The sequence below is a fragment of the Leuresthes tenuis genome, unplaced genomic scaffold (assembly GCF_036924035.1).
Source record: "Leuresthes tenuis unplaced genomic scaffold, fLeuTen1.0.hap1 SCAF_18, whole genome shotgun sequence".
Taxonomy (NCBI): Eukaryota; Metazoa; Chordata; class Actinopteri; order Atheriniformes; family Atherinopsidae; genus Leuresthes; species Leuresthes tenuis.
In genome coordinates, this window is record NW_027325372.1 from 8559612 (window position 1) to 8585503 (window position 25892).

A 25892-nucleotide genomic window follows, 5' to 3' on the forward strand; every position below is an offset into this window, starting at 1 on the left:
CCTCTATACATGATAACCTTCATTAGGTGACTTTCAAGCAAATAAGTTACCAATAGATTTGACTGGATTAACCAGATGAACCAGTTCAAAGTTATTTGCATGTCAGTTGCATGGAATCAGAAGCAGAGTGAGACATCTTTCTTTAACCTTACCTGACTGTACATACAGCAGCTATGCTCAATTTTACCACAATCTTTGAATTGTGCTCAAAATGCCCCCTGCTGACGAGAGCGATGTTTTGTAATAAGAACGCCGAAAGTGCGCGACTACTGACGAGTTGTATATGTTTTATATTCATGACAGCCAGTCAAAATAAATCAACTCATGAGTTATTTTATTTACACTAGAAGTGACAAAAGAGACAATATGTATAAAAAATAGGGACAAAGAAAGACAAATCCATGAACAACAGAATAATACAGGTCCATAATGAGTCCAGCATGGTTTTAATCTGGTCAGATCTGGTTCTGCACCAAAAAGCATTGTTTGTTGGCACAATAAACAAAAACAAAAAGCGTAGGGGTATATAAAATGTATTTATGTTTGGCCGGTGGGTGAACGTCTGTGTCAAGGCATAAGTAGTGAGATACAGTTAAATTACTGCATCTACAGAACCACATCCTCTTTATAAAAAGCAAAGGTCCTGACCTCTACCACGAAAGCATATAATGATAATGTGATAGTTTAGGGAAAAGAACATTTCGAGTAGAAAAAACAAAACAAAAAGCACCATACGGGATAACCCTCCAACATGGTTTATTTCCATTACTAGTGTGAGCATGTAAAACCGAAGGGGTTAATCCAAAGGCCCCGTGGGAAAGTGTTTTAAGAGTTTCCTATCATGGTCATCCCACAGTCAGCTCCCGATTCTGAGCAGGCCTCCAACCGAGCCAGCCTGCTCTGCTCCAAGGCGATGGCCTCAGCCGAGTGCTTGCATTTCTCTGATCCACACTGACAGGTGAAATACTTGCTCTTAATGTCCCAAAACCGGTCTCCATAGTCGAACCTAAAGACAAGTATTTATATATTATAAGATGTGAGCCAGTTTAAATGGAAACAGAGATGAAAGCACAACTAACAGAAGTGAGTCTGAGTGAGGAACCGATGGACAAACTGACGGAAAATAGGATGTAAAGAAAGGGAAGGAGTTGGAGGCATGTAACAGGTCATAAAGTCAGCTTCTCACCCCAGCTCCTGTCCACTGAGGATGTCCCTGGAGCTGAAGAAGGCGATGCGCGGGAACCGCAGGTCCTGATGCAGCATGAACACCCGCACAGGAATGAGGTTCGGGTCGCACAGGTGGTTGATGAAGCGGCTGATGTTGCCGTAGTACCGAGCGTCGATGCAGTACACCTCCCCATCCTGCACAAAAAATAAAAGAAGCAAGAAACAGCTGCTGAAGTTAAAGATGCCAGATAACACATTATACAAACACACCAAGAGGCTGACGATAATCATTTTCTCATTAAATAGACAATGTTTGAATCTTTTCTACTTTAATTCCAGATGAGGTACAAAAAAACACCGCTTTAATACAACTATCTGAAGTGTTTTTGTCTGGCATGACATCTCACAACAAACCTCCTGCACTTATTTCCAGTAAACATCAAAGTCTTGTAAAAGACGAGCTGTTTTCATCGTCTTGTTTGCTTGAAGTATTTAATCGAATGATTTCTTCCCTCGATCAGTGAAAGCTTCCCTGCTCAACGTGATTGATCCACCCTCAGGTTTAACAGTTTCAGAGGTATTTTCATGGAATTCATGAAATTTGCGGCCAAAGGTTCTTACATTTTGTTGAAGGAACGGTTTCTTCTCTGCTCCGTGACGGCAGCTTGATAAAACAGGTCCTGGCCTTACTTTGCCTGTAAACCAAACTATAAGCGCTGAAAGGTTTCTTACAGATTTCAACTTGACTTCCGTCTTTCCACTGTTTTACCTGAATTATGAGCATTTTTCAGCGGCTTACAGGAGCCGGTGGGGAAGAAATGATGAGTCAGGATTTCTCTAAACTTTAAAAACTGCATGACGTGGCCTTTTCTTACAGCATCCTAGCCACTAACCCCAGTTCAGCATGTTCCGCAGGCTTCAACACTTCCTGTTTTTAAAGCTAAAACACACTTTCATTCCATGGCTTTTAATTCCTGTTGAGAGTTGAATTCTTTTGTTTCTAGTTCCACTTATTTCATTGCTTTAACTTACTAATTTCTTTGTCTTTTATGACAGTATTTGTGGTGCCTTACTTGCTTTTTAATGTACTGCATAAGCTAAATAAGAGGCCCCGGTAAAAGTAAACGGGTGCCCAAACTTTTGCAAAGTGCACCATTCCTTTTCCTTCTGCATTTCGAAATTTAAACCCAAATGCACTACTCTTGCACACAACTTGCAGATATTGTCCAATTTTCTCTGTAAAAGTAACACCGTGGGTGAGTTCGACAGCTTCTCCACAAAGCTACATGTATTCCATGTCACCTGATTGAGTGTTAACTCTGCACTCTCTGTAAGAAATGTTATCTGAACATTTCTTTCAAGTTCAACAGTTCTGGATGCAGGTCTGAGCAGTTATTTACTTTATCAGTTGTTGTTTTTTTAAAATCATTTTTATATGCAGTAACTGTGCTCATGCCTGTCTTCCATCCAAATTTCTCTTTACATTCAAAGGTTCACCTTGTTGTCCAGGTCAAAAAGGTAGGAGTCATCTTCTCTAACATCTGCTTCAGCATCAGAGATCAGCTCCCCAACATATCTGCAGGTTGAGAAGAAGGATGCATGATTTTTAAGTCCTTGTTTTTTAAATGAAAAACATCTTGATGTGTGGAAGCAGAGAGGTTTCTCGTACTCGCAGATGAAGCTTCCCTGGGGAATGTCCTGCAGAGCTCGAACTCCCCAGCCCATCTTCTCTGTCCTGTAGAGCTGCAGACGAACTCTGAGGGCAAAAACGAACAATTATATATCTGGCTTTGACAGACTGTTTGCACCACATGGCTCCCTCTCTCCAGTGGTGTTAATCAGCTGTGACCGACTGAGCTGCAGATTGATAAATAATTACTGTCTTGTCCTGGTTATCTTCAGCAGCCTGTAGAAAGAAGCCTGATAGAAGAAGCTTTCTTTCTCTCTAACAAATCCTTAAAGATGTGATTGTTGCAGTTTGAAACGAGAGCATGTAGCTTCATTTGTGTTCAAAATAAAAACCTCCATGTGTGTAGTCGCTCATGTAGTTGGGATCATTTGGGTTTAACGTGTCGCTCTTACTTGATTCCTGCCTGGACCACTCTGTTCTTGCACGTTCGATGACAAGAACACGCCATGTTGCATTCAAATATGAGTGGCGGTTCGATTTTGTTGAACTCCTGAAGCAGTCGTTGGTCCTGGTGATGGAAAAACGGTGGAACAATCGGAGACTGAATTAACCATCTATGTTTCTTTTTTATTTACCGGTAGGAAATAGCACCGGAACATGTTTTGTTATTAAATATTTCTGGTCTGTGGATACTAAAATGAATTCAATCTATTTCCCTTGTGCAATCATGTAGCTCTTCTGAGGATATCATCCTGGCTCAAGTGGCTTTTAAAAGTTATTTACCTTGTCATACCAGCAACGAATGCTGAGCTGTCCGCAGAGGCAGTTACTAGACGAGCAGTCATCAGTGCAGCTGCAGTGCTACAGACAGGAGAAATGAAAAGAATGAGCTGTGCTTCTCGAATAAAAAGTCACAAAGAAATCCCAAATTAAACCAAATTACCTGCAAGTGTGTGATATTACGGTCTATATTCATTGCTGAGGTTTCACAGTTTTCCGAAACATATTTATAATCTGAAGGACAACCCTCGTCATCCACCGCATTCACACAGGGGATCGGTACGTTCTCATAGCCCTGCGCAATGTCACTGGAACACAATGCATCAAGTGTAATCAGGGACAAAGGAGTGATGAAGGGAAATAAAAATGATTAAAACGCCACAAAATCTACCTGCAGATGATTCTTTCTGTTCGAAGCAAGCGATTGGTAATTCCCCTTCGCAGCTTCCTGTTGATCTGGAGTGAAACCCAGACCGGGGTGTCGGCTCGGGCCAGTGTGAGAGGCGTGTCTCCTTCCCTGTTCACAATGTCAATATCTGCACCTCTGGACAGGAACAATCTGCGGAAAGAAAACAGACGGCGATCATGCCCACCAAAGTCTTCATTTGTATTAAATAGCTTCTTAAATATGTTGGTAAAATATAACATCAGTTTCTAAATAAGTAGAAGTGATGGCCGCGCATGGGGACTAGTAACTTAAATGAGACTTTCAAAAGATTGACATCGACTCACGTAACACACTCCAGGTACCCTTCTCTGGCAGCGATGTGGAGCGGCGTGTCCCCGTGGACGTTAACCGAGGAGAGGGAGCAGCCGGCGTTCAACACCATCTCTGCTATATCCACACTGCCTGCGTACGCTGCCCAGTGGAGACACACGTTCAGCTCCTGAAGAGAAAAAAAGGAGCTGCTGTCAGCACTTAACCCCATTAAACTGGGATTCAACCAGATTGAAAGTTTTATAACCCGTTATCATGGTCCCACTATCTAAAATCTGAATGTTTTTTCAGAAGGAACTTTGGTAACCAGAGAGATGAAACGATCAACTGTCAACAATCAATCGAAAACATAACCGGCAACCATTTTTATGTTTAACTTGTTTTTCTAGCAGAAGGAATGCATTTTCTTCTCCAGCTGATGACCCGGGACCCTGCTGGACTAAGTCCAGTCCAGTCTTCAACAGTAAGAATAAACTGGCTGAACAACATCTTTATACATCAGTTTATTCTGCTGCTTAATCAGAATCAGTGTAAATACAAATATGTTGGACTAAAGTGCTTGTATTGTTGCTTTTGTAACAGTCAATATGATGAAATACGGGTTGCATATGTGTGTTAACTTCTTGAAAAGAAGTAACAAACAAACCAAACAAGGGATTCAAGTTATAAATAAATGACCCAAAGACTGCTAATATCTGTAGTTCCAGAAGTTTAATTGTCGTTAACTTTTCACTAGAAAGACTGTTAACTGTATAAACTTGCCTTATCGTTGATGGAGACATCAGCTCCTCTGTTCAAAAGCGATTTGATCACCTCAACGTGTTTGTGCTCCGCGGCCCAGATAATCGGCGTCCAGCCACCGCTGTCCTAAAACATCCAAACAGAAAGTCACAGAATTACCCAACAGTGTCTGTGTGTCCTTAAGACAGATAAACAAAGCCATTCACTGACATACTGCACACAGATCAGCCACAGCATCAAAACCCACCCACAGTTAAAGTGATTCAAGTGATCATTTAAAGACAGTGCAAGGAAAGCTCGGGTCCGAGCATTCAGGTCAATGTTAATTCATACCACCCACCTGAACAGTGTTACGGTCCCAAAATCCCTTTCAAAGGCACCTTACGCCTCATCCCAGGAGGACATGTCCTGCTGGAGCTTAAAAACTGCTCAAGAATGATTCAAAGAACTAAAAATCCCCATATCTCGATCCAATTAATCCTCCAGGAAATGGGCCAGAACAAGCAAGAGTCATTGAGGCTGCTTTCCACAGCCAACAGGACCCAAAGGACCTGCTGCCAGAGGTTGTGGCCTTAGCAGGTCAGAAGTGCTTTAGAGAACCAAGGAGGCTTTAATAAATAGTAGTTGGGTGGTTTTAGTCTTGATTGATGTAAACATATATTAGATCAAAGTTGGACAACTGTGCAGCTCTTTTGGAAACCCATATCGGTCTATTCTATCTCATAAAAGTCTGCATTTAGTTTAGTTTCATATGTATGGAAATTCACACCAAGAGCAAACAAAATTTCACCTCTTCCCTCACCTGCGCGTTCACATCAACCTGCCCCGTCTCCAGAAGCATGTTTACAATGTCCAGGCTTCCCAGCTTGGCTGCGTGGTGGAGTCCAGTATATCCGTCCTCCTCCTTAGGAAAAGAACGACATTAAATCACACGCACAAAAAAATGTCATTCAACCAAAACCAGTAGTTGTTCAAAGTTTATTTTCAGCCCTAAGAGGCACTCACAACGTGATATACACAGGCACCATTCTGGATCAGGTAACGAGCCACCTCTACGTGGTTATTGATGATAGCTTCCAACAAAGGAGTCCTCAGGTCCTTGTCTTTAGCCTCTACTTGTGCTCCTGCCTGTCAGGGTGCAAAACATATGAAAGAAGAGAAAACAGTACTCACATATTTCAAAAATAAGCATTGCGGCCTTACAGGAAACACAGTGACATCGAGATGCTGTTAAATGTCTCACCTGTACCAGCATGTAGCAGACCTCCAGCAGACCCCTCTGAGCCGCAGCGTGAAGAGCAGAGCGCCGGTTCTGAGAGTCAGGCTGGTATGATGGATCTATGCCCTCCACTGGAGCGTACAGATACACAGATTTAAAGAGGATAATATCGGGCTTTTTTTTTCTGATTGTCTGTGTATTTTGGAGCTTCTTTTGTGAATGTAAAAGGTTGATAGAGAAACACCAAAGAGCGTTATTCTCTCCCACTGAGGACAGTGAACCTGAACTGAATTATTTGTAGTCTGGGCCCTTCTTCCTTTACTTACAACCCCAATTGCAAATAAGTTGGAACACTGTGTAGAAATAAATCACAAAAAGTGAATCAAATGATTTTTAAATCTATTAAACTAATATTTCACTCACAGTGGAACATAGAAAACTTATCAAATGTTGAAAGAGAGACATTTTAGAGCTCATCTTGAATTTTGTGGCAACAAAAATTAAAGACAGGGTCATGTTTACCACTGTGCAGCATCCCCACTTCTTTTTCTGGGAAACTGGGAACTGAGGAGACCAGCTGTTGGACCACTGGGAGAAGAACGTTGTCCCTTTCATGTGTGATACAGGATTCTAGCTGCTCAACAGTTCTGGCTCTTCTTAGTCATATTTGGGTTTCAAAACGCATCAAATATTCTCAGTTGGAAAAAGGTCTGGACTGCAGGCAGGTCAGTCCGACACTCTTTTACTAAGAAGCTGTTTCACATCGTCTTGCTCTTAACATGACAGAGCTTTAACCTGCATTCATGGATGGGACGATGACCTGTGTTTCTGGAAGTGTTCCTGAGCTCATGCAGTGATTCCCATGACAGGATCACGTCTGTTTCTATGGCAGATCTACTACGGCCATCCAACATATATGATCAGCAGTGCCCCTTGTTCAAAGAGATTACCTTTACTCCTGAGAGACTTTATACCCAATCATGTTAGCGACCTGTTCCCATTCACCTCTTTAGCTGCAACATGTTCCTCCCGCTGTTATTCTCAGCTGCTCTTACCTCCCATTTTTGAGTTTTTGCAACACAGTACACAGTCTCACTTTCAAGATTTGATGTTCTCCACGTTTACTTGTGAATAAAATATTTAATTCTGTTTTTATTTACAACGTTCCAACATTTTTAATTCGATTTGGAATGACAGCACGTTAAAGCGAGCGTTAATGAACGAACAGCAGCCTCACGCCAGTTTCTGACCAATCACAGCAGCCTATGCCTTCGCCTTAAACAGACAGGAAGTAAAACCAAGCATTTCAGACTCCAAGTGAAAAGATAAAGAGCCGTAAGACAATTATAACAATGTTATTTTTGAACATTAAAGCATGTAAATCTACTGTAGAAGACTTTCAAAAGAGAATGATTAACTTGTAAGTTATCGTAATATTAGCTCTTTAATTTAAACTAATAAGAGCAGTCTACAGTCTTCCTTTTAGCTGCAATGGGTGACCACAGTTATCACGATTCTATTACATTTCATGTTTCCAAACCAAATTGAGCATCTGTTACCACTCACTCAGCATGAGCAGCACTCTCTGCACCTCTCCTTGTTTGGCAGCGGGATAGAGCTGTCGAGGGTGGAACCTCAGTTTCTTCCTCCTGGTGAATCAGAAAATAGCAATTACCACTTTGGCCTGAAATAGTCTGAGATCCCGTTTTCCAGAGAGCAATAAAACTTTTCCCGGAAGAGGAGTAGCATGCGTTTGGTGCAACGTATGATTTTGTGTCATTCAGATTCTGTTTGCAGCTCACTTTTTTTAACAGATTTCTAGAGATGGTGGAGATGCTCTGATTGGAGATTTGAGCCATTTCTTTGCCAGGTCTCAGCTGCTGTAGATCAGATAAATCTTTAAATATTGCTGGTATATATAACTGCCAGCCTAAAAGTGTATCAACAGTCTGTCGTGCAAACACTTGGAAGAGACAAATAAGAATGTCATTTAAGTTGAGAGTTTAAGCTAAAATGTTTAGGAAAGACTCAAAACCTCTCAGTGTCCTGCATGAGAATAGCTTTCTGCAGCGCCGCCCTGCTGGGCCCAGGTGGAAGTGCACTGGGGCTGATTGGCTTTCCATTTGGCATACAAAGGGAGGGTCCCACACTGTCCACTCCCTCCTCTGCTGGGGGGACAGTGGTTACTGTCACTGCGGAGGCTACAGGCTGCGGAGGCTGCTGCTCCACTGCCAGCGTGACCAAGCCATGACTACGCATACGAGCGCTGAAAAGAGGGAAAGATTTAAAAGATACACATTTCTTAGGCAATTGATAAAATGACTTACAAAATATCTAAGTTATTATCCGACCTTACCTGACAGGTCGTTCAGGCATCTTCCCATCCTTCATCCCTCCTGTGGAGGCAGTGAGGGAAGGTGCCGTGGGGACAGACGGAGGCAGAGACGGGGTGGTGGTGGAGGAGGCGGACATGGTGACGACAGTGGTGGCAGAGGCTGTAGCAGAGCTGCAGGAGGGGATGGTGATCTCCTGGGCCTCCGAGGCATCTTCACCACAGTGGGGGCAGAAAAGCATACCGCCGCCGTTTACTCTGCTGCGCCCGCCGCTCAGCACCGTCACGCAGCCCCGGTGGAAACGGTGAGCGATGCGCTGGTCAGGGCAGCATTCCAGAAAAGTGCCCTGAAAGACGAGAAAAATGAGGAGAAGAGGAGAAAGAGAACAAAGACAGATGTAAAAACATTACTTTCATGCTGAAAATTAACATGATTTTGTATTATTCAAGAATGGTGGCAGGTTTGATTATTTTAACACTTACTGCTATGCAGAAGTATCCACAGCCAGGACAACAGTGGTGTTTGACCATGTGTGAGCGATGGACGTCACAGAGCACCATGAGCGGGACACGGCTGGATGGCCGCATGGTCTCGCCTTTAACAGTCCAGTTGGTGCACGGCCGCAGCTGACAGGGGAGAAAAACGGAAATTAAAGAGTTTGCATGATGGTCTAACAACAGAAAGAATTACGTCTTACACCTTTTTTTCATGGCTGAATAAGTCCAACATATAAAAACACAATATGGAGAACAAATATTTTCAAATTACATGAATATTTGGTAACTGTGAGTCCTTGTTTTGTACTAAAAAATTTGATTAACCCAGTAAAAGTAGTTGCACCCAGATAAGGTGAAGAAATGGATTAAAAATTCACTGTTGGATAGTTTGGCCTATAGGTCAGTTTTTACAACAGTTTTGCATCGGCATAATTATCTATTATTAAGATGTGGGGTGATAAGACTGATCCCATCAAGATCTGTCTTCTCATCTTAAATGTTTCCTCCTTCCTAAATCTATATAACCTACAAAGAAATCCCATGTAAATGTTAATAGCACTGTTTTGTCCTTTATTCCACCTTTTATCTGCTTCTCAGGCTGGCTGATAAGATATATCTATACCTGTCTATTATAAATTATATAAACAGGTATTTTAAACAAATTTGGCTAAATGTTCCAGTTTTAACTTGATGCTACACGAATGATGTCAAATGCACTTTAAATGATCCTATCAAATCATTCAAATTATATAAAGACTGCAATCAAATGAGAGTCACCCAGGTTTTTCTTTGCACTTTTTGCTCATTTTTACATGAGTAACTAATCTTCCTCGATCTCACTCGCATTCAGTCAGTTGTCGTGCTGCTCCTCCTGCACTTGCTAAACTGTGGTGAAGCTATAAGACTTTCTTGTATAGAAAGGAACAGCAACCAAAATAAAGTTTGTTCGGAAAGTCGCTTTATCTTTCGGTAGGTGCTTATTTGAGTAAATCTACTTGGTTCGGTGTAACAAAACAATTATTCTTGCCAACAATGCATTTTGATCCAATATGTGTGTATTAAGCTGGGAAGAGTCGATGTAATATGTGTGTGTGTAAGACGGAGGGGAGGGAGGGGCTGAAAAAAAACACGTCACAGAGTTCAGGAGTAGCAGATTTCACCATTATGACTCACACAAAATGAAAATACGTGACTGGCATGCTAAATATATTTGGGGGTCGACGATTAGTCAACTGTTTGCTGTAAAATGTGACTGCTGGTCAATCAGACCGGTTTTAGACGGGCACGCTCCAGCAGCTGTTCTCGAGGCGCTTTTCCAAGGAATTTAGTCACGGTTTGTCCAATGTGTTGCTACATGTAGGCAGTAAGTTGGCAGAGTGCAGCTCAGCGTGTTGCTCACAAACGGCGACAAAGACGGCGTGAAATTATATCGGAATGAACAGTCGATTGAAGCAGTATCAGCACAAATTAAAAACTTCACTTTTTCTGTGCAAAGCAATTCTCCATCAGTGTTTTCCAAAGCTCACGTTAGTAAATCTCTCTCCTGAATCCTACTTTGAGCACCTCTTTATTTAACTCTATAAAGATGATGTTTAATCACACATGAAGCTGAACAGAGATTAGAAGTGCAGGTGATAAAACCAAGACACCACGTGGAAAGCCAAAACAAAGACTAAGCACAGGGACAAACCTCTCCATTGTTGCTTTCCGTGGCCATACACTGTCTGCTGAGTCTGTTGCTGGTGCTGTCGACACGAGGAGCCTCCATCCTGCAGCTGCACAGAGGAAGCTCCTCCAGCCGCTCCGTGTCTCCCGCATCACTTCCCTCTGCAGAGAGGAGGGAGGGATCGATGGAGCCTTTTTCACATTCAACATTAAATTAAACAAAGACCGTATTCTAAACAAGGCCACCGACCCTGAATATGTGGTTTTAATTTATAGCCGGGCTGAAACAAGACAATTCATCTGGTGATTGATTCATAACTTCAGTTATTTTAAATCCAAAATACCAAACATTTCAACTCAATGAGTTTATGTGGAAAATAATCAGTACATTTGGCCCCAATTTTTACCAACTGCAAGTGCAAAAGAAAGGGATACTGCTCTTTATTTATTATTATCCTGGTCTACTTATAGAAGACTCTTGATACTGAAGCTGCTTTAAATACAAAGTTTCAAGCTCAAGCAGACAAAGATGGAAATTGCTCATCTAGTATTTTTCTGCGAGATGTTATTTTACCGTTAATTTACAATTCATTCTGTTTGTGACACACAAACTAAACTGGACTCCAATGATAGTGGAGACGCTCCTGTTGGGATTTCATGAGCAAATACAGGTTATGGAGTAAAGTCCCGACCATATTCTATGAACATTTTCAGGAAACTGTCCAGTGTTCATGTCTGAAAACAGCTTGCAGGCAGGAGTCCTTACCAGAAAACTATGTGAGGAAGTGTTCACTTATGATATGAATCTACATTTCATGCAATTGTTCTTGATTCTTCAACTGTAACCACAAATTATTTTTATTTGTGACTGAGATTCTTCATTTAAATTCTTTAAATAATAACTTTATCAATAAATAAGGTTAAAAAATCTGTGCAAGATGTTAAAATAATTAGTTCAATTTTCTACATACAACAAATAAAACTGCAAATGTAAGACATGTAAGAGACCAAAACTAAACCATGCTCGTTTTTTTCTTTCTAAAAACAGACAAAAGGATCCTGTTAATAACTAATTCCATCCCACCAGTGCTTTCACAGCAGCTAATATCGCTTTTAAAATCCCTTCGTTTAGCAGGTTTAATATACAGTTTACAGAAACTGGAACTGTATTAAACCTACCAGGAGGAGGAGAAAGAGTCAGACTGTCAGCTGCTGCGATGTCCAGAGCGCCCAAAGGAACCTCGGTGTACTCCCCAGGCCTTTCTGTTGAGGACAAACTGAAATATAAATACTGGTCGTGCAAAAAACACCCTGAGACTCGACTCAAGCCACAGTATCAACTCGCTCCTCTTACAAAGCTTCTCACAAAGTATTGAATGGGATGAGGGAAAGTGAGAAGGCCCAGTTCACATATCAGTTGTTTACAGTTGTTTAGTGTTTACATTGTTGCCTTGTTTGCTGCTCTATGTGCCTTTAAGTGCCCCTCGGGTACAAATAAAGTTTTTTTTATTTAATTTAATTGAACTGAATCAACAAGAAAAAGAAAAAAACACTCAAACATCTGGACCTTGCTTTTATTTCTATATATTCTTTTGTGCGTCTTAAAAGTGTTGAACGGTAAAAGGATAGATAAGTTGCATCAGATCTGCTTCCACAGGAAAGCTGAAGGAAACAACAAGTTCTTCCATAAATGCCCAGCTCTGTATTCCCACAGAGCATGTAGCGGTAGACTCCCTCTGAAGGGTGAGTGTTCTTTACATTTCTTTGAGTTTCTCATATTCTTACCCTGATTGGTATCTTTCAATGATCTTGTTGTGGATATGCTTCAGGTGTTTCTTTGCCTCCAAGATGTAGCGTTTTAAAAGAGGCTCTAAACTTTAGTCAGACATTGATTGCACACAGACGGTCTTCATCGTAATGTGACAGCTAATTCTAAGTGCATCTTTGCAGCAGGGAAACTTCATCTGCAGATGCTGTCCCGTACCTTCCTCTGCCTCCACCAAATCAACGAGGTTTCTCTCTTTGTCCTGATCTGATGGCAGCCACGAAGACTCTTCGCTCTCATTTCTGCTCCGGACGATTCTCTGCGTTTCCAAACTCTGTGAGGCAGAAATTCTGAATGTTTATCTCAATGTAAAAATATCACAGGTGTGGAAGATTAAAAAAAAAGAAAAAAGGAGGGTAGAATTAACTTAAACAGGATGAATACAATTGTTGAGGTCCTGGCTATTATGTCATATTGCTGAGATGCAGTTTTAAGTTTGTTAAAAGGTATTTTGCTGAGTTTTTAACCATTAGCAGCCAAAAGGAGCAATGTTTTCACATTATTCTGCATTTGGTGGCATAAAATTAGCAAGAAAAGCATCAAAACACTATGTTGGCAAGCTGTCCTACTGCAGATAGCAAGATACAGTAAACAGCAAAAAACTGACCCAAACCATGCCACTAACATCATCATGTTTAACAGATGGGATGAAGCTCGTCTGCGTGTTCAATGTTTAATCCGATGATTCACTCATGATCATCAACCAAAGTGAGAGGGCTGTAGCTGCTTAGTTCAGTAAGTTACTCTGGGTCCCTTTGAGAATCTGTAGACAGTTACACCTATTTGAAAGGAAACGTGCTACATGTGCACAACAAAAGATGCTTAAAACAAGTAGAAAACTATTGAAGTATTAAACTATTTTTCCTAAACAGATCTGTGCAACATTCTTAAACCAGGTATAAAATTACACTTCCTTAACGCAGTGAGACTGAGTAGATAAGATGAGGAAAAGCGACCCCGCCCAGGAATGTTATCAATAGACCTACTATGATGCATTAGCTTCGTATTAGCAACTAGCTTGCATAGTGTCATGCCTTCATCACAGAAAGGTGTTTTCTGTGCCAACATTTGCAGAACTTGGTCTGTCTACTGAAACTACAGAGGAACAATGAGAGCAAGAAAAACTGGATTTGTTTTGTGCAAAGTGAAGCTGAAAAGCGGCACCACCGCAGATCTGGAAACAAACCAGCAGAGTCAGCAGCTGAGGGTCGAGGGCTGCACATCCACTGAGAGAAGTGACATTTCAGTCGTCACTACAGTCAGGAGATGCTCAGTGGATTGATCTCGTAAAGAGCCGAAGTGATAACGAGTTGAGCTTTAATAGCTACAACTGACTCCTTTTTGAAACTTTTGATTAACGGATACACCGCTGCAAACAGCTGGCTGGAGTCTCTCTCAAGTGCTCCCACCATTGGATCTCAGTGGCTGGATCCTCGCAGGTCAAACAAGCCATAAAAATGAACGTTCCACAATTTATCAACATCTGTAACATAGTCCACAGTAGGAAGGAGATCAAAATACTTAATATCTGTCCTCTGCATTGTGGTTTCACCTCTAAGCAGACCGCTGCGGTCTTCAAAGGGCACGCCAACCCGTGTTTCAGAGAAAAGAGCGCTGCTCTTTTTCTTAAGATCTAACTCTATTCACTCGCTGTTTGTTTGTTTGGCTGATCAAGAACACTAACCCGACGTCATTTGAGGACTTTCAAGATGAAAATAGGAAACTAATGCAGCTATAACGATCCCAGAAAGTAATTCAACAAGCTTGTAATATAGAATCACTCATATTATTCTGCGTCCTGAGCTCGTTCAACTGAAAGAACAACAAGGGAAAAATATATAATCTTTCCCTTTCTCTACAAAGGAAAAATGTTTTTTTTTTTAAACGTGTTACTATGATAAATAGTAAGGGATCACAACCAATAAATCAAAGGCCTGCACCTTCTCAGAGTCTCGTGTGGACGGACTGGAAATCTGAATTTTTTTGCCTCCTTCGTCCTCTGACCTCCCCACACAGCTTCTGCTCTTCATCGAAGGCGTCTCTGCGACAGCCTCCGCTTTTTTATGGAATAATTTGTCCTCCTGGGTTTCAAAAGAAAAAAAAACATTGTGTCAACACTGAGAACTGAAGCCTCACTGTAAAATCGAATGCAAATTGCGAACCTTACCACAGTTTGAGCATTGTCTGGAATATTTTCACACCTCTCAGGTGTGCCGTCTGATAAATGACCCAGTTTTCTCTTTTTTGCAACTACTGGAGACACAAAGCAACATAGCATATAACAGGCTTAGTTTAAAAAAAAAAAAGGCACTCAAGGTCATTCAAATTAAACATTAGTCGGAGTTTTCTAAAGCAACCAACCAGTTTCAGAGTTTGAGGAGGATCCAGAGGGAGTCACAGATGCAGGAGGAGCCTCAACTTGACTCATCTGTCGAAAAAAAACAGAAAGTGATCAAATGGGTGGTGACTAAACGCTGGAACAGAAGGATTTCAATAGAAACCAACTCCTTTTCACCTGCCCTGGTGGAGGCCTGTTCATGGTCTTTCGAGCCCGGTGGATCTTGGGTGGGCCGGGTGAGATAGAGGGAGAGGAGGAAGCTGTGGCAGAGGAGGCAGAGGAGGAAGAGGAGGATGAAGGAGCAGGTGGGTTGATGGATTTACTGTTAGCAGGTCCTGAAACAGTCATCTTCGCCCGACCAGGGGACAACGATGAAGACGTAGAAGGAGAGGAGGACAACGATGATGAAGAGGCTGATGAAAGGGACTTTGTGGCATGCCCTGAAAAAGAAGTGAAAAAATAACTATAAATCTTTCTCAGGTCAAAGACTTGGAGTTTAAGGGACATGAGCACTAAAATCTCACTGACATGAGAAAAGAGTTCACCATTTGACTCAGTAGAGATTTAATGTGAACACAAAAAAGCAAATTGAATTAATGTGATCTGTGATCAAACATTGCATTAAACCTGCATGACCTTAAAGCCAGGACTCTTATCATTCCTTCACATGTCAAAATCACACTGGTTTGCTAAGATTTAAGCGCTTTAGGACCAACCTGCCTGTAACATCAGAAGCAGATTAAATCAGCCTCACCTGCAGTAGGTTTGTTCACCGGGGAGGAGGCAGGGGACCACCTGTCTCTATCCTCCGCCACTCTGGATGCCTCCTTCCCGGGCTGCTGAGAGGACAACATCGATGGCATACCACCCACGGGCTCTGTGTTGTTGAGTCCAACAACGGCAGATGAGTCCAAGGCTGCATTATCTAAGACACATTCAAAGCAATTGCGGATTTTTAAAAACAGTAATGTGAAAAACAATGCCACAAAGTATGTTCATTTGTAGAGGTGTGGTCATTTCTCAATTCTTATATCAATATCGATCCATTCTGAATCAATACAGCAACATGACGTAAAAATTAACTTTACCGCCGTTAATAACTGATTTTCGAAACAAACTTAGCTAGCACATGACTTTACGTTTAACCTTAATTAAACACAGAAGCTGAAGAAGTAGATTAATTAAACTGGCGTAAAAACACCAAAGAAGAAGAAGTAGTACATTGAACCACGCAGACGCCTATTTCACACTAACGTTAGTGATGAGCAATATGGAGGAATACACGGCTCAGGGGGAAGTGATTTAAAACTAAATGTTTAAAAGCCCTGAGATTTGGACACATTTAGGATTTTATTAGCTAACTGGGAAGCAGTAACTAAATAAAACATATGTTGTGTAAAATCTGCCTCGGAACAATGCAAGACTTTCAAAATACAATTAATACAAGGAATCATATCAACCGTTTTCACCCAGATCTTCAACTACTGGGCGCACAGTTTGGTCGACGAATGAGCCAAGAATGAACAAGTATAATTAACGACTCTCTGTCCCTCAGAAAGGGAAAAGGCTCACCAAATCTTTGGCAAGTTTTAGTGAAAAGAAGCCAAGGAAAAAGAGTCGGCAATTAATGCTTGCCGACAGTGGTGTAGATTTATTTACAGTGGGTACGCACTATATTTCTACCCAGATTTTGCTATAATTATTATATTTAGCTGCGTATCCAGCAGAGGATAAACACATAATATTAACAGAGATATGTAAGAGCACCGCCATACATAGCTGACCCAAAAATGTGACAGTGTTTGCACATTCCCACAGACCTTCTGCTACGGTTCTGAAGGTATTCAAATGATGAAGCTTTTAGAAAGCATTAAATGAAAATGCAAATCAGACTATGACAGTATGTTTGGAGAAGCCAGACCTGATTTATTCTATGAATCACACAGCAGTTGTACATATAAATACAGTTATTTGACTATGAAATATGTCTTATTCAAATATTCAACAAATTAATCATGATCACAGTCATCTGCAACTGTAAACTTACCATCTTTTACTTGACTTGGTCCTGCTAATGATTCTGCTGGTGTTTCTGCACCATCTTTTTTGGGGAGCTCCTGCCAGAGAGGACAACAGACAAGCAAAAATAATTGAAATATAACAGATTATTGGGGTCACAGGCTACTTGGAACTATTTATTAATTGCAGTTCATTGTAATACAATACAAGCAGCTATGTTTCTGCTTTTCCACTTCCTGCTAAATTTGAACAACTTCACAACAACCCTGTCATTTCCAATTGTTTCCACATTTTCTGCTGCTATGGTTTAATGGTGCTGACTGTTTATCTGGGCGCACATTTCACTGAAAATGTCTTGAAACTAAAATGATGCGGTCAGTTGTAAAGCCAAAAATCCCAGGATTACGGTGGTCTTATTGTTGTTTTAAGACAAACACAAAAAAAGGTTCCTCCCCTATAATGTTATATACTTCATTTATGGGATTAGCATGTAAAAAGATGGAGAACTAGCGGTGGTATGAATGATCAGAACATGTCACTTTGATAAGCTTTTCAGAGTATCAAAGTATCTGTTACAATATACTTACTTTTGGTACTCAGATCTGTTTTGCTGTGCCTTTCTATCATATTGCCTTTGTATCAATGATTTAGTATCACAATTTAGTTGAATGAATTCTGCACAGTGTGTATAATTCAACGACTTTAGGGGAGAAAAAAAAAAGAGCCCAGATGATACTGGATGGAGATCGGAGGGAGAACAGTGTATTTTCAATTCCACAGAGATGCTGTTTTATATCAAGACTTCCTTTCCTGCCACAGTAAAAGTATCATCAAGTCATTATCTTGTAAACCAGATGGCTGTGCTTTGACAAAAAAAAAAGATAAATAACCATGATGTCATTATAAAGACAAAGACTAGTTTTATCAAAGATAGTGCTGATTGGATTTAGTGGTTATTCTGTCACTTGTACCTCTCTCTGCTCTGCCAGATTGGTGCGCCGTTGAGCCTTTTCCTTACAGGACACAGCCGTTTCTTTGCTAGTAGACAGTGTTGGACACCCAGTGGAGGACAAGTCAAACACAGAGGGAGTAGCCTCAGCCTTCAGCTTGTTGGTCCTGCGAGTCACCAGTACGTCTGACTCAAAGACCTTCTCCTCCAGATAATCCTCCTTTACAAAGTGTTCACTACACACCCTCCCTTTAGGGCTTACTCGAGGACTGTCTCGTTTCAGAGCAGCTAGCCAGCGTTGGAGAACCGCTTGCCGCTTTATGGGCAAAGTATGAAAGTGAATATTCTTTCCCTGACTCTTGACTCTGTAAAACTCATTGCTGCAATTTGGGGCAATGCAAAAGTGCCCCCCTTTCCTCTGTTGTGTCTTGTTTTCCATTGCAGTTATCAGCATCACGAGTTAGTAAATGCCAGATGACACAGGACTCCTCAGCCAACCAACCAAATGAAGACTGCACTGGGATGAGATGTACAATTTGATTACTTCATATTTAAATCAAGTGGTACTGACAGATTGAAAAGCTCTAGGGATTTAAGGAGTCGGCTCATACTCATTTTATGAATAATTTGATCCCTGACTAAAATATTATGATCATAAAAGCCTTGATAACTATATTTGGGGTCTTTTCTTCCTTAAACCACAGCAGATTTTTACCGCTATGACATTCAGCTGATTATTATCAGTGGTCTTAGTATCAATCAACATTTTAACCATATTCTAATTTTGTTAAATAATATTCGAGATCAATATTGATGAAAACATTTCTCAGAATGAGACATTACAATTATGTCACATATGAGCACCTCTAAAAAAAACTATTGAAGATGTAATTAACTGTCTATAAGTAGAGTTTGAGAGGTTGAGCTGTGGATATCGCATACAAAACCCTGTTTCAAGCTTTTATTGTGCAGCCAAACGAACAGGATATTATGTGTTGGATATAGATTTGAGCATTCGCCTCGCTAAAAATCAACCTCTCAACCAATGGCTGTTGGTTTTTTGTCGTTACGTCAGCTGCCGCCATTAGTCAATCAAATTCATTCATGCATTTTACACAAATAAAAGCAATATCCTTCCGCAAAGAAAACCCTGTATACACAAGGGTATAATAAGCAAGAGTTCACACTGACTTCTTTAAATCTTTTTTTTTCACTGGGACAGATTCATAGGTATCACAGTGTGCGAAAGGAACAGCCTCTCTTCTAAAACCGGTTTGAACTCCGAATAAAGACCTTCAAATCCAACTCAAGATCACAGTTCTATGCAGAATATAAATGGTCAAGCCAGACAAAAACTGCAAACATTAACAATACTATGACAGTCATTTTGTCAATATAAAACTATTGCATGCTAACACTGCTAGCATTGTACAACAGATTGCAACTAAAGAGTAATTATCCCCAGCAAATAAAGAAAAGTGCGACGTGTAGACGGCAGCATCATTAGCATAGTTTTGCTTAGCAGGCTAACGCGTCCTAAAAAAAGCAAATAAATAACAACACATTTCTAAGGCAAGCCTTTTTGAGTTGCAATAGGTTTGCTACCTTTGTCGTTGTCTGAGATGCCGACATGTTTCCCAGCGAACGTAAGTACGTATATGTACGTCGTGCGTCACAGATCAAGCCCCGCCTCTTAGAGTCCATTGATTTCAAACCGCTGATCAGAAATCAGTGTGCGTACTCTTAGCCCACGACAATTCGCGCGATCAAGCTTCACGTGGAAACCGATTCAAAGTCAGTTTAGTGGCGAATCAGCAGCGGGTTGGGATTTTTTTCTCCTTGTGTGTGTGTGTGTGTGTCACAAGATGCACTTCCTCCAAATAAGGCCGAAAAGTAAACAGAGATCGCGGTAGTAGCTACCAGCGTCGGTGAGATGCACGGATTGTGCTGGTCAGCCAACGTCTCCGTAGTTGACGGTCGTGCCGTTTAAACAAACCCAGATTTGTTTCTTTAGAAAGCTCACAAGACACCCAACCACGAGAGAGGCGGATGTGAGTGACGGGCACAGTTTGACGATCATTGGTGAGTTTTTGTTCCTGTGGCTAGTTACTGGTTATCATGAATTTGAATATAAGTATCGAGTTGATACGAGCTAACGTTAGCTAACAGTTATCTAGCTGGGCCAGAACAAAGGAGTTTTAAAAAAAACAAAACATCTGTGTTATTATTAGTAGTAGTAGTATTGATTACAACCTTTTGTTAACAGTCACAGTATCGACTTGAGATAATGGATTTATCATAGGTTAACAAACGTATATTTTTTCTAGCTTATTTCACGCCCAAACATGGTAGCTAGCCTGGCTTTTCAACCTTTCTCTTCTTTCTCTAGGGATACTGGATTGATTTAAATAGTCTGAAATGAGTGACAAGACAACATATACTGCCCTGGATTACGTTGATATTAAACTATTATTATATCTTTCTTAGGTGCCATTACAAGTGAGAAAATCCTATGAACTTGTGATTTACTTTTCAGTCTGAGTGGCAACATATAACTAGTTCTTCCTCTTTGGCCATTATAACAGTTTTTTAATTGCTTGTTTTAAAGTCCCTTCAAGATTTACCCTTATTGTATTGTAATAAATCAACAATTATCATACTCGTATAGTAGTTTTCATAGTTCTTACTCACCATAGCCATTTAAATGATGATGAATATTTCAGATGCTCTTTACTCGTATGGAAATATTTGAAAGGTGTTCCACGTGAGATTATTCAATACTGATCTGCTAGTTATTTTTTTCCAGTGAATGGTTCGGTCTTGAAAGGGTCAGAAAAGATTTCTTAGCAAATCTTTGCTAATGCGAGGATGAAATTCCTAATTCCTGTCAAAGATTTATTCTCAAAGCTGCACATTTCCAGTTCTTATCTGAGGCTTTTTTGTACAAGTGCACCTGCATGCTATTGGTTTCAGTTCTCTCAAATATGTTTTCAGTGTATTTAAAAACACTGTTAGAACAAATCACTAAGTATGTTTAATACAAGCTTGATTGCAAGTAGCTTCTAATCACACCCTTCCTGGCTGCATTGTAAGCTCTGATGTGCTGATAACTTGAGTTCACGTGATGCTAGAAAGGAGCTGGAGCTCATTGATCCAGATGCCAGGTTGCAGTGACATGTCAGACACTTTGGATGTTGTTTGAGAAGCTTTTATTTGGTCTTATCTTGTCACGTCTGCTCTCTCATCATCTAACCCTATTGAGTCATTTTCTAATGGATGACCAGTTCTAGGCATTTGAAGTAACTTGCATCTCTTCACCCCAGACAATATGGAGATGGTGTGTTTCCGGTTACCGGGACACGGGGACACCACCCTGAGGCACATGAACTCGCTCAGGTCCCGCCAGCATTTTTGTGACATCACAATTGTGGCCAGCAACAACCAAATATTCAGAGGTCATAAGGTGGTTCTGGCCGCCTGCTCACCCTTCCTGAGGGACCAGTTCCTCCTCAATCCTTCGCCCAGGCTTCAGGTAGGTCAACATAAACACACACACACTGCCACCATAGCTCCCTGCGACTCTCTTATGCAAAGTAAAAATGGCACGTCTGTGTTTCTGTTCTACTTTTCTTTTTTTTTTTTAAATCCAGGTGTCAATGCTGTATAGCGCGTCGGTGGTGTGTGATCTGCTTCAGTCGTGTTACACTGGATTCCTACAGTTCAACCCAGAGGACATTGTGAACTATCTGACTGCTGCCAGCTACCTTCAGATGGAGCACATTGTGGAGCGCTGCAGAGGAGCGCTGGAGAAATACGTTCAGCTAAAAAATCCTGGTCCGCCGAAGGTTGGTCTTCCAGATCAGCTGCTTTTGAACGCTGTTTTCTTCAGTTTCAGTGATGCGATTATTTATATCTATGTTTTTTGCGAAGGAAGCATTTTGCAACTCATTATCTTTTCAATTTTTCCACATGGTAACACACTTGGAGAATTTTAGGCACTCGCATCTTTCCATGTCCCCAATTGTTCCTCTAGTCGACTGCAGACGAGAACCAGACCAGGCCGGTGATTGTCAGCGGCAGCGTTCACTCTGTTGCATCGCCTTCCCCCACTCGACCTTCCCCCGTGCCCACAAACAGCCCCACTGTGCTCTCACTGGAGGAAGATAATGGCGATGCGTCTGCTCAGGGCAGCACTCAACACCATGATGACGGTCCCATGCTGGATGGGCCATGTATTCAGGTGCCTTTCTTAGCTATTAAATCGCCATTTGCAGTACTGAAAGTCTCCACTGGTACCTCACTCACAGAAATGAGTGTTTTTAAGTGTAATGCAAGTAAAGAGTTGAAAGAAATTTAGTTTCACTCCTCTTTCTCAATCAGTCCAAGTCTTTTTTTTATACCCATTGGAAATCAGTCCAATGGATGCTTATTTGGGTCTAGATGTCCATTTATTGGATGAGATTTCACTGTGCATGAATATTCTTTGAATCTCTGACCCTTGGTTGGACAGAGTGTTTCATTTAAAGACAACGCTTGGATATTTCAGTGGTGATTTTTGCTGCTTTCAGATATCTAACGCTCGACAACTTATTTGGTCCACAATTTTGTTCCAGGTCAACACATCAGACGAAGAAGAAACCAAACGCGAGGAGTGTGATGTGTTCAGAGTGTACATCTCTGAGGAAGATCAGATGAACATCGAAAGGGGGGATGAGAAAGGCGCTCATTCTGAGGTTCCTCAAGATGTTTGTTACCCAGAGACGGACGGGTTTGTGATTGGAGGAGACGGCAGCGAATATGACCTGAATCACCCGGAAGATCTCAGTTCGGGGGCACTTTCAGTCGAGGGCCTCCGTGCCTTCAGGCGCAGACTGTCTGACCCTAAAATTGGTCGTGGCAGAGGGAGGGGCAGGGGGAGGGGTTTCAAAAGGAGAAGGTGGGTGTCATCGCAGGAGAAAAGGCCGTCCAGTATGACTCACCACCAGGACCTGTGGTACCTTACGACGGCTGGATTGGCAGGGAGTTTCGGCCTGGACTACAGCCAAGAGGGGCTGAAGTCAGCAGGAAGTTACGTCTCAGTTGAAATTCCCAGGTTTGACTTGAACACGGGCGATGCTCATGGAGGAAAAGCCCCCCCCACTGCAGCTAGCAGTATAAACCAGTTTTCACTACAAGAGTCTAGTTGCGGTGAGGGGAGTTCAGGTTTGACCACTGTCGGAGCAAATGAGGGAGGGGACGAGTCTGTTGCTGTGGTGGGGTCTACTTCCAGCGTGACCGGCCCTGTAATCTGCGAGCACTGTGGCATGACTTTCCCCTCAGCCCACTCCCTGGCTGTCCACTCGCGGTCCACTCACCTGCTGTACGCCTGCCCCTGCTGTGGCAAACACTTCCACCACTCCACCAACCTCACCCGACACATGGCGGTGCACCGAGGGGGCGGCAAATCTCACCAGTGCCCCTTGTGCTATAAGACTTTCACCCAGAAGTCCACACTGATAGACCACATGAACCTCCACAGTGGCGAGCGGCCACACCGCTGTGCGTACTGCCACGCCCGCTTTGCTCACAAGCCCGCTCTGCGGCGCCACCTAAAGGAACAGCACGGTAAGACCACCGGCCAGAACTCCCTACACGAGCAGGAGGAGAGAGAGAGAGCCAGCGGAGAGGCGGCAAGAGTACGTGAGGAGGACCAGGAATGTCTGGTCACTGAGCAAGTGTCATAGCATCAGAGACGCAGCCGTCCAAAGTCCTCGACAGCTCATTGCTGTCACAGTCCCGATGTTTTTATTAAGAAGTGCTACAAATGACTCCGATGCCTTTAAATTCTGACTGCCAAGATCAAATTTGCTCAAAACAGACACATTTAAAAGCAGGTGAGCCTTTTTCTAAAGACGGTTTTAAAAACAGGTACCTACATTAGCGATGGCTGTGCTTAACTAGAGTCAGAGTCAACTGTGACAGTGAGACCATGTGAACAATGGCAGAATCCTGAAGCCAAAGCTGATTCATACAATACTTGCCTTTTTTATTGTGTGTGTGTGTGTGTGTTCTTCTTAAGTGTTAAAGTCAAAGGTTTTGGAAATATTGATACTTTTGATCAGATATTTTGTAATGTGTTTAGGATGGTGACTAAACCCAAATCAAAGAAAATGTCCTGTAAAAGACTGTAAATAAAAGTATTGGAAGGATTCCCGCTTTTAGTGATTTGTTCACGTGTTTCTTTCCACAAATGCTTCAGACGTCTCTAAACCTGCAGCACAAAACCTTTCAGAAAGATTTTTGCCATATGTGAAGACGTTTGGCATCACCAGGCTTAGAAGACGTTTATTAAGCACATCTGAACACAGATTTAATAGCTGAACAATCTAACTTTGGAAAACACACCAAAGAGCAGCTGCAGCTCCTCTGGCTTTTCTAACATTTTGACTTCTAGTAAAAAACAATGCTCATTGAGCCGAAGTGTCTCTCCTGGAGAAAAGTTTGAACGCTCTTTGCTTTGTGGCGAGATGCATTATCATCCTGTAAAATTACCTCGGCATCACCAAACCTCCTCTTGACTGATGGAACAAGAAAAAAGTCCAAAAGTCCACCTGTTCATTTACTGTAATGACTGCTATCTCCTCTGGACCCTTACCTGACATCAGCCCCATGTCATCAATGATTGTGGAAATGTGCTTTTGCTTTTCTTCAGTCAGTCATCTTTATCTGTTTCATTTGACCAAACTAAAGTTCCAGCATCATCTCCTCGTCCAAAGCAGATCGGTGATTCATCTCTGAATATCACGGCTGCTCCTCTTTAGCCCCACTGTAACCTTGTTTTATTCTCTTTAGGTGCCAGTGTTTGACTTTTCTTGATGTAAATCCCATTTTTTCTTCAGCCACAAACATCGTCTCCTGTTTCTGACACTTTGAAGTCTTCCTTCATACTTGCTCCACATTTTAGACACCTGGGAACAGCCGACATCCTTAGCCCCAGTCTGAGCTGAATTACCTGCTTGAAGGAGATTTATAATCCTTTCCACTGTTTCTGCTGACAGCTCTCTTGTTGGGACCATGTTTCCTGCCAATCAGACGGGTGCCGCAGCTCCTTAAGCTCTGCACGACTGTCTCTTTACTTCTGGAATCGTTTACATAGTTTTAGAAACGTAGACTACAAGGTGATTCTGTCATTTTTTTCCCTCGACCCTAATATGAAAACAATGTATTTTCCAAAGCCTTTCGGGTAGTAAATTAAACCGTTTTGTCTTGTGCTTTCTGCACAGGTGTAGAAGGCACAAGACAAACTCTGGCTACAGAGCGGGACTTTCACGGTCACTGTAATTCAGAAGTAGGTGGGGGCTTACATACACAGGTTGAGCACTAGTTAAAGCTCAACCAGGCCTGGTTGCGCTTTAACCACTCTCCCTGTACCAGTATTCAGCCACTTCATGACAGTAGGATTCTGCTACAGTAGGTGGTGATAGGCTTCCTTTCTGTTAATATTGGGCTTTTCCTGGTTCACTTATTATTACAAAGATTAAATAAAACCGACGACTCAGCTGCTGACAAAACAGAACAATGTCAGGTGGTACAATTTATATATTTTTTTAACAAATAAGATGCATGCTATCCTCTGTGGTTAGTCTCTGTTGTTAACAGCTTCTTCTGTTACTTCCAGATCAAAGTCCCAGATGGGAACTGTGGAAATTCAGTCCAACTGAAGACAAACATGTAGGAATAATTACACTCCCGGTCTAATCTGGAAAAATTAGATTGAATACAGTATCAGTCAGACAAACAAAATGACGTGTGTTCCAAAAGTCCAGTTCTAGTTGGACTGACACAATATTAGCTGTAACTTGATTGTATACTGGGACGGGTTCGTTTAAAACGCAGAGTCCAGCTGTAACCGTATCTGTGCTGCCTGACTGGGTTGTTCTTTAGGTTGTTTGATCATTAAACCCCACACGGGACCTTTAATCCTCTTTAACCCAATATTGATCAATATTGTGATTTAAAAAACACTCTAAAT

At 41.7% G+C, this 25892-nt stretch overlaps 2 protein-coding genes across 6 annotated transcripts; one reads left to right on the forward strand and one right to left on the reverse strand.

The window, feature by feature from the left end:
• Positions 1-315: 315 nt before the first annotated feature.
• Positions 316-19535, reverse strand: ehmt2 (euchromatic histone-lysine N-methyltransferase 2). 4 transcript variants are annotated; one of them, XM_072370360.1, is made up of 27 exons: positions 19487-19535; positions 16961-17030; positions 15668-15838; positions 15091-15353; positions 14937-15003; positions 14743-14825; positions 14516-14656; positions 12735-12849; positions 11930-12013; positions 10776-10912; positions 9071-9214; positions 8612-8934; positions 8291-8521; positions 7822-7904; positions 6280-6386; positions 6042-6164; positions 5839-5940; positions 5058-5162; positions 4310-4464; positions 3969-4136; positions 3741-3885; positions 3581-3658; positions 3250-3365; positions 2837-2923; positions 2665-2743; positions 1187-1362; positions 316-1006 (listed from the first exon to the last, which is right to left on the reverse strand). In XM_072370360.1, exons 1-27 carry the CDS (start codon positions 19511-19513, stop codon positions 826-828), a joined length of 3561 nt encoding a protein of 1186 aa, XP_072226461.1. In that variant the 5' UTR covers positions 19514-19535; the 3' UTR covers positions 316-825. The 4 variants fall into 4 exon arrangements, with proteins under 4 accessions (XP_072226461.1, XP_072226460.1, XP_072226459.1 ...); XM_072370359.1 differs by having other exon boundaries at positions 5827-5940; positions 14743-14828; XM_072370358.1 differs by lacking the exon at positions 19487-19535 and adding an exon at positions 17904-18460 and having other exon boundaries at positions 14743-14828.
• A 40-nt stretch (positions 19536-19575) lies between these two features.
• LOC140274569 (uncharacterized) lies at positions 19576-24069 on the forward strand. Of its 2 annotated transcripts, none has more exons than XM_072369890.1 (5): positions 19576-19963; positions 21205-21413; positions 21532-21726; positions 21915-22121; positions 22495-24069. In XM_072369890.1, exons 2-5 carry the CDS (start codon positions 21210-21212, stop codon positions 23602-23604), a joined length of 1716 nt encoding a protein of 571 aa, XP_072225991.1. In that variant the 5' UTR covers positions 19576-19963; positions 21205-21209; the 3' UTR covers positions 23605-24069. The 2 variants fall into 2 exon arrangements, with proteins under 2 accessions (XP_072225991.1, XP_072225992.1); XM_072369891.1 differs by having other exon boundaries at positions 19576-19932.
• The last annotated feature ends 1823 nt before the right edge of the window (positions 24070-25892 follow it).

What these genes read in the sequence shown, in the direction of transcription:
- ehmt2 (XM_072370357.1), bottom strand. Translation starts at nt 18,335, where the DNA reads ATGCTGATAACTGCAATGGAAAACAAGACACAACAGAGGAAAGGGGGG. An exon ending in ACAGGCCTCCACCAGGGCAG is followed by an intron (nt 15,004 to 15,090) that starts GTGAAAAGGAGT and finishes TTTTTTCGACAG; the next exon opens with ATGAGTCAAGTTGAGGCTCC. An exon ending in ACGCGCAGGTGAGGGAAGAG is followed by an intron (nt 5,163 to 5,826) that starts GTGAAATTTTGT and finishes TGGATGTTTTAG; the next exon opens with GACAGCGGTGGCTGGACGCC.
- LOC140274569 (XM_072369890.1), top strand. Translation starts at nt 21,210, where the DNA reads ATGGAGATGGTGTGTTTCCGGTTACCGGGACACGGGGACACCACCCTG. An exon ending in ATCCTTCGCCCAGGCTTCAG is followed by an intron (nt 21,414 to 21,531) that starts GTAGGTCAACAT and finishes TTTTAAATCCAG; the next exon opens with GTGTCAATGCTGTATAGCGC. An exon ending in TGGATGGGCCATGTATTCAG is followed by an intron (nt 22,122 to 22,494) that starts GTGCCTTTCTTA and finishes ATTTTGTTCCAG; the next exon opens with GTCAACACATCAGACGAAGA.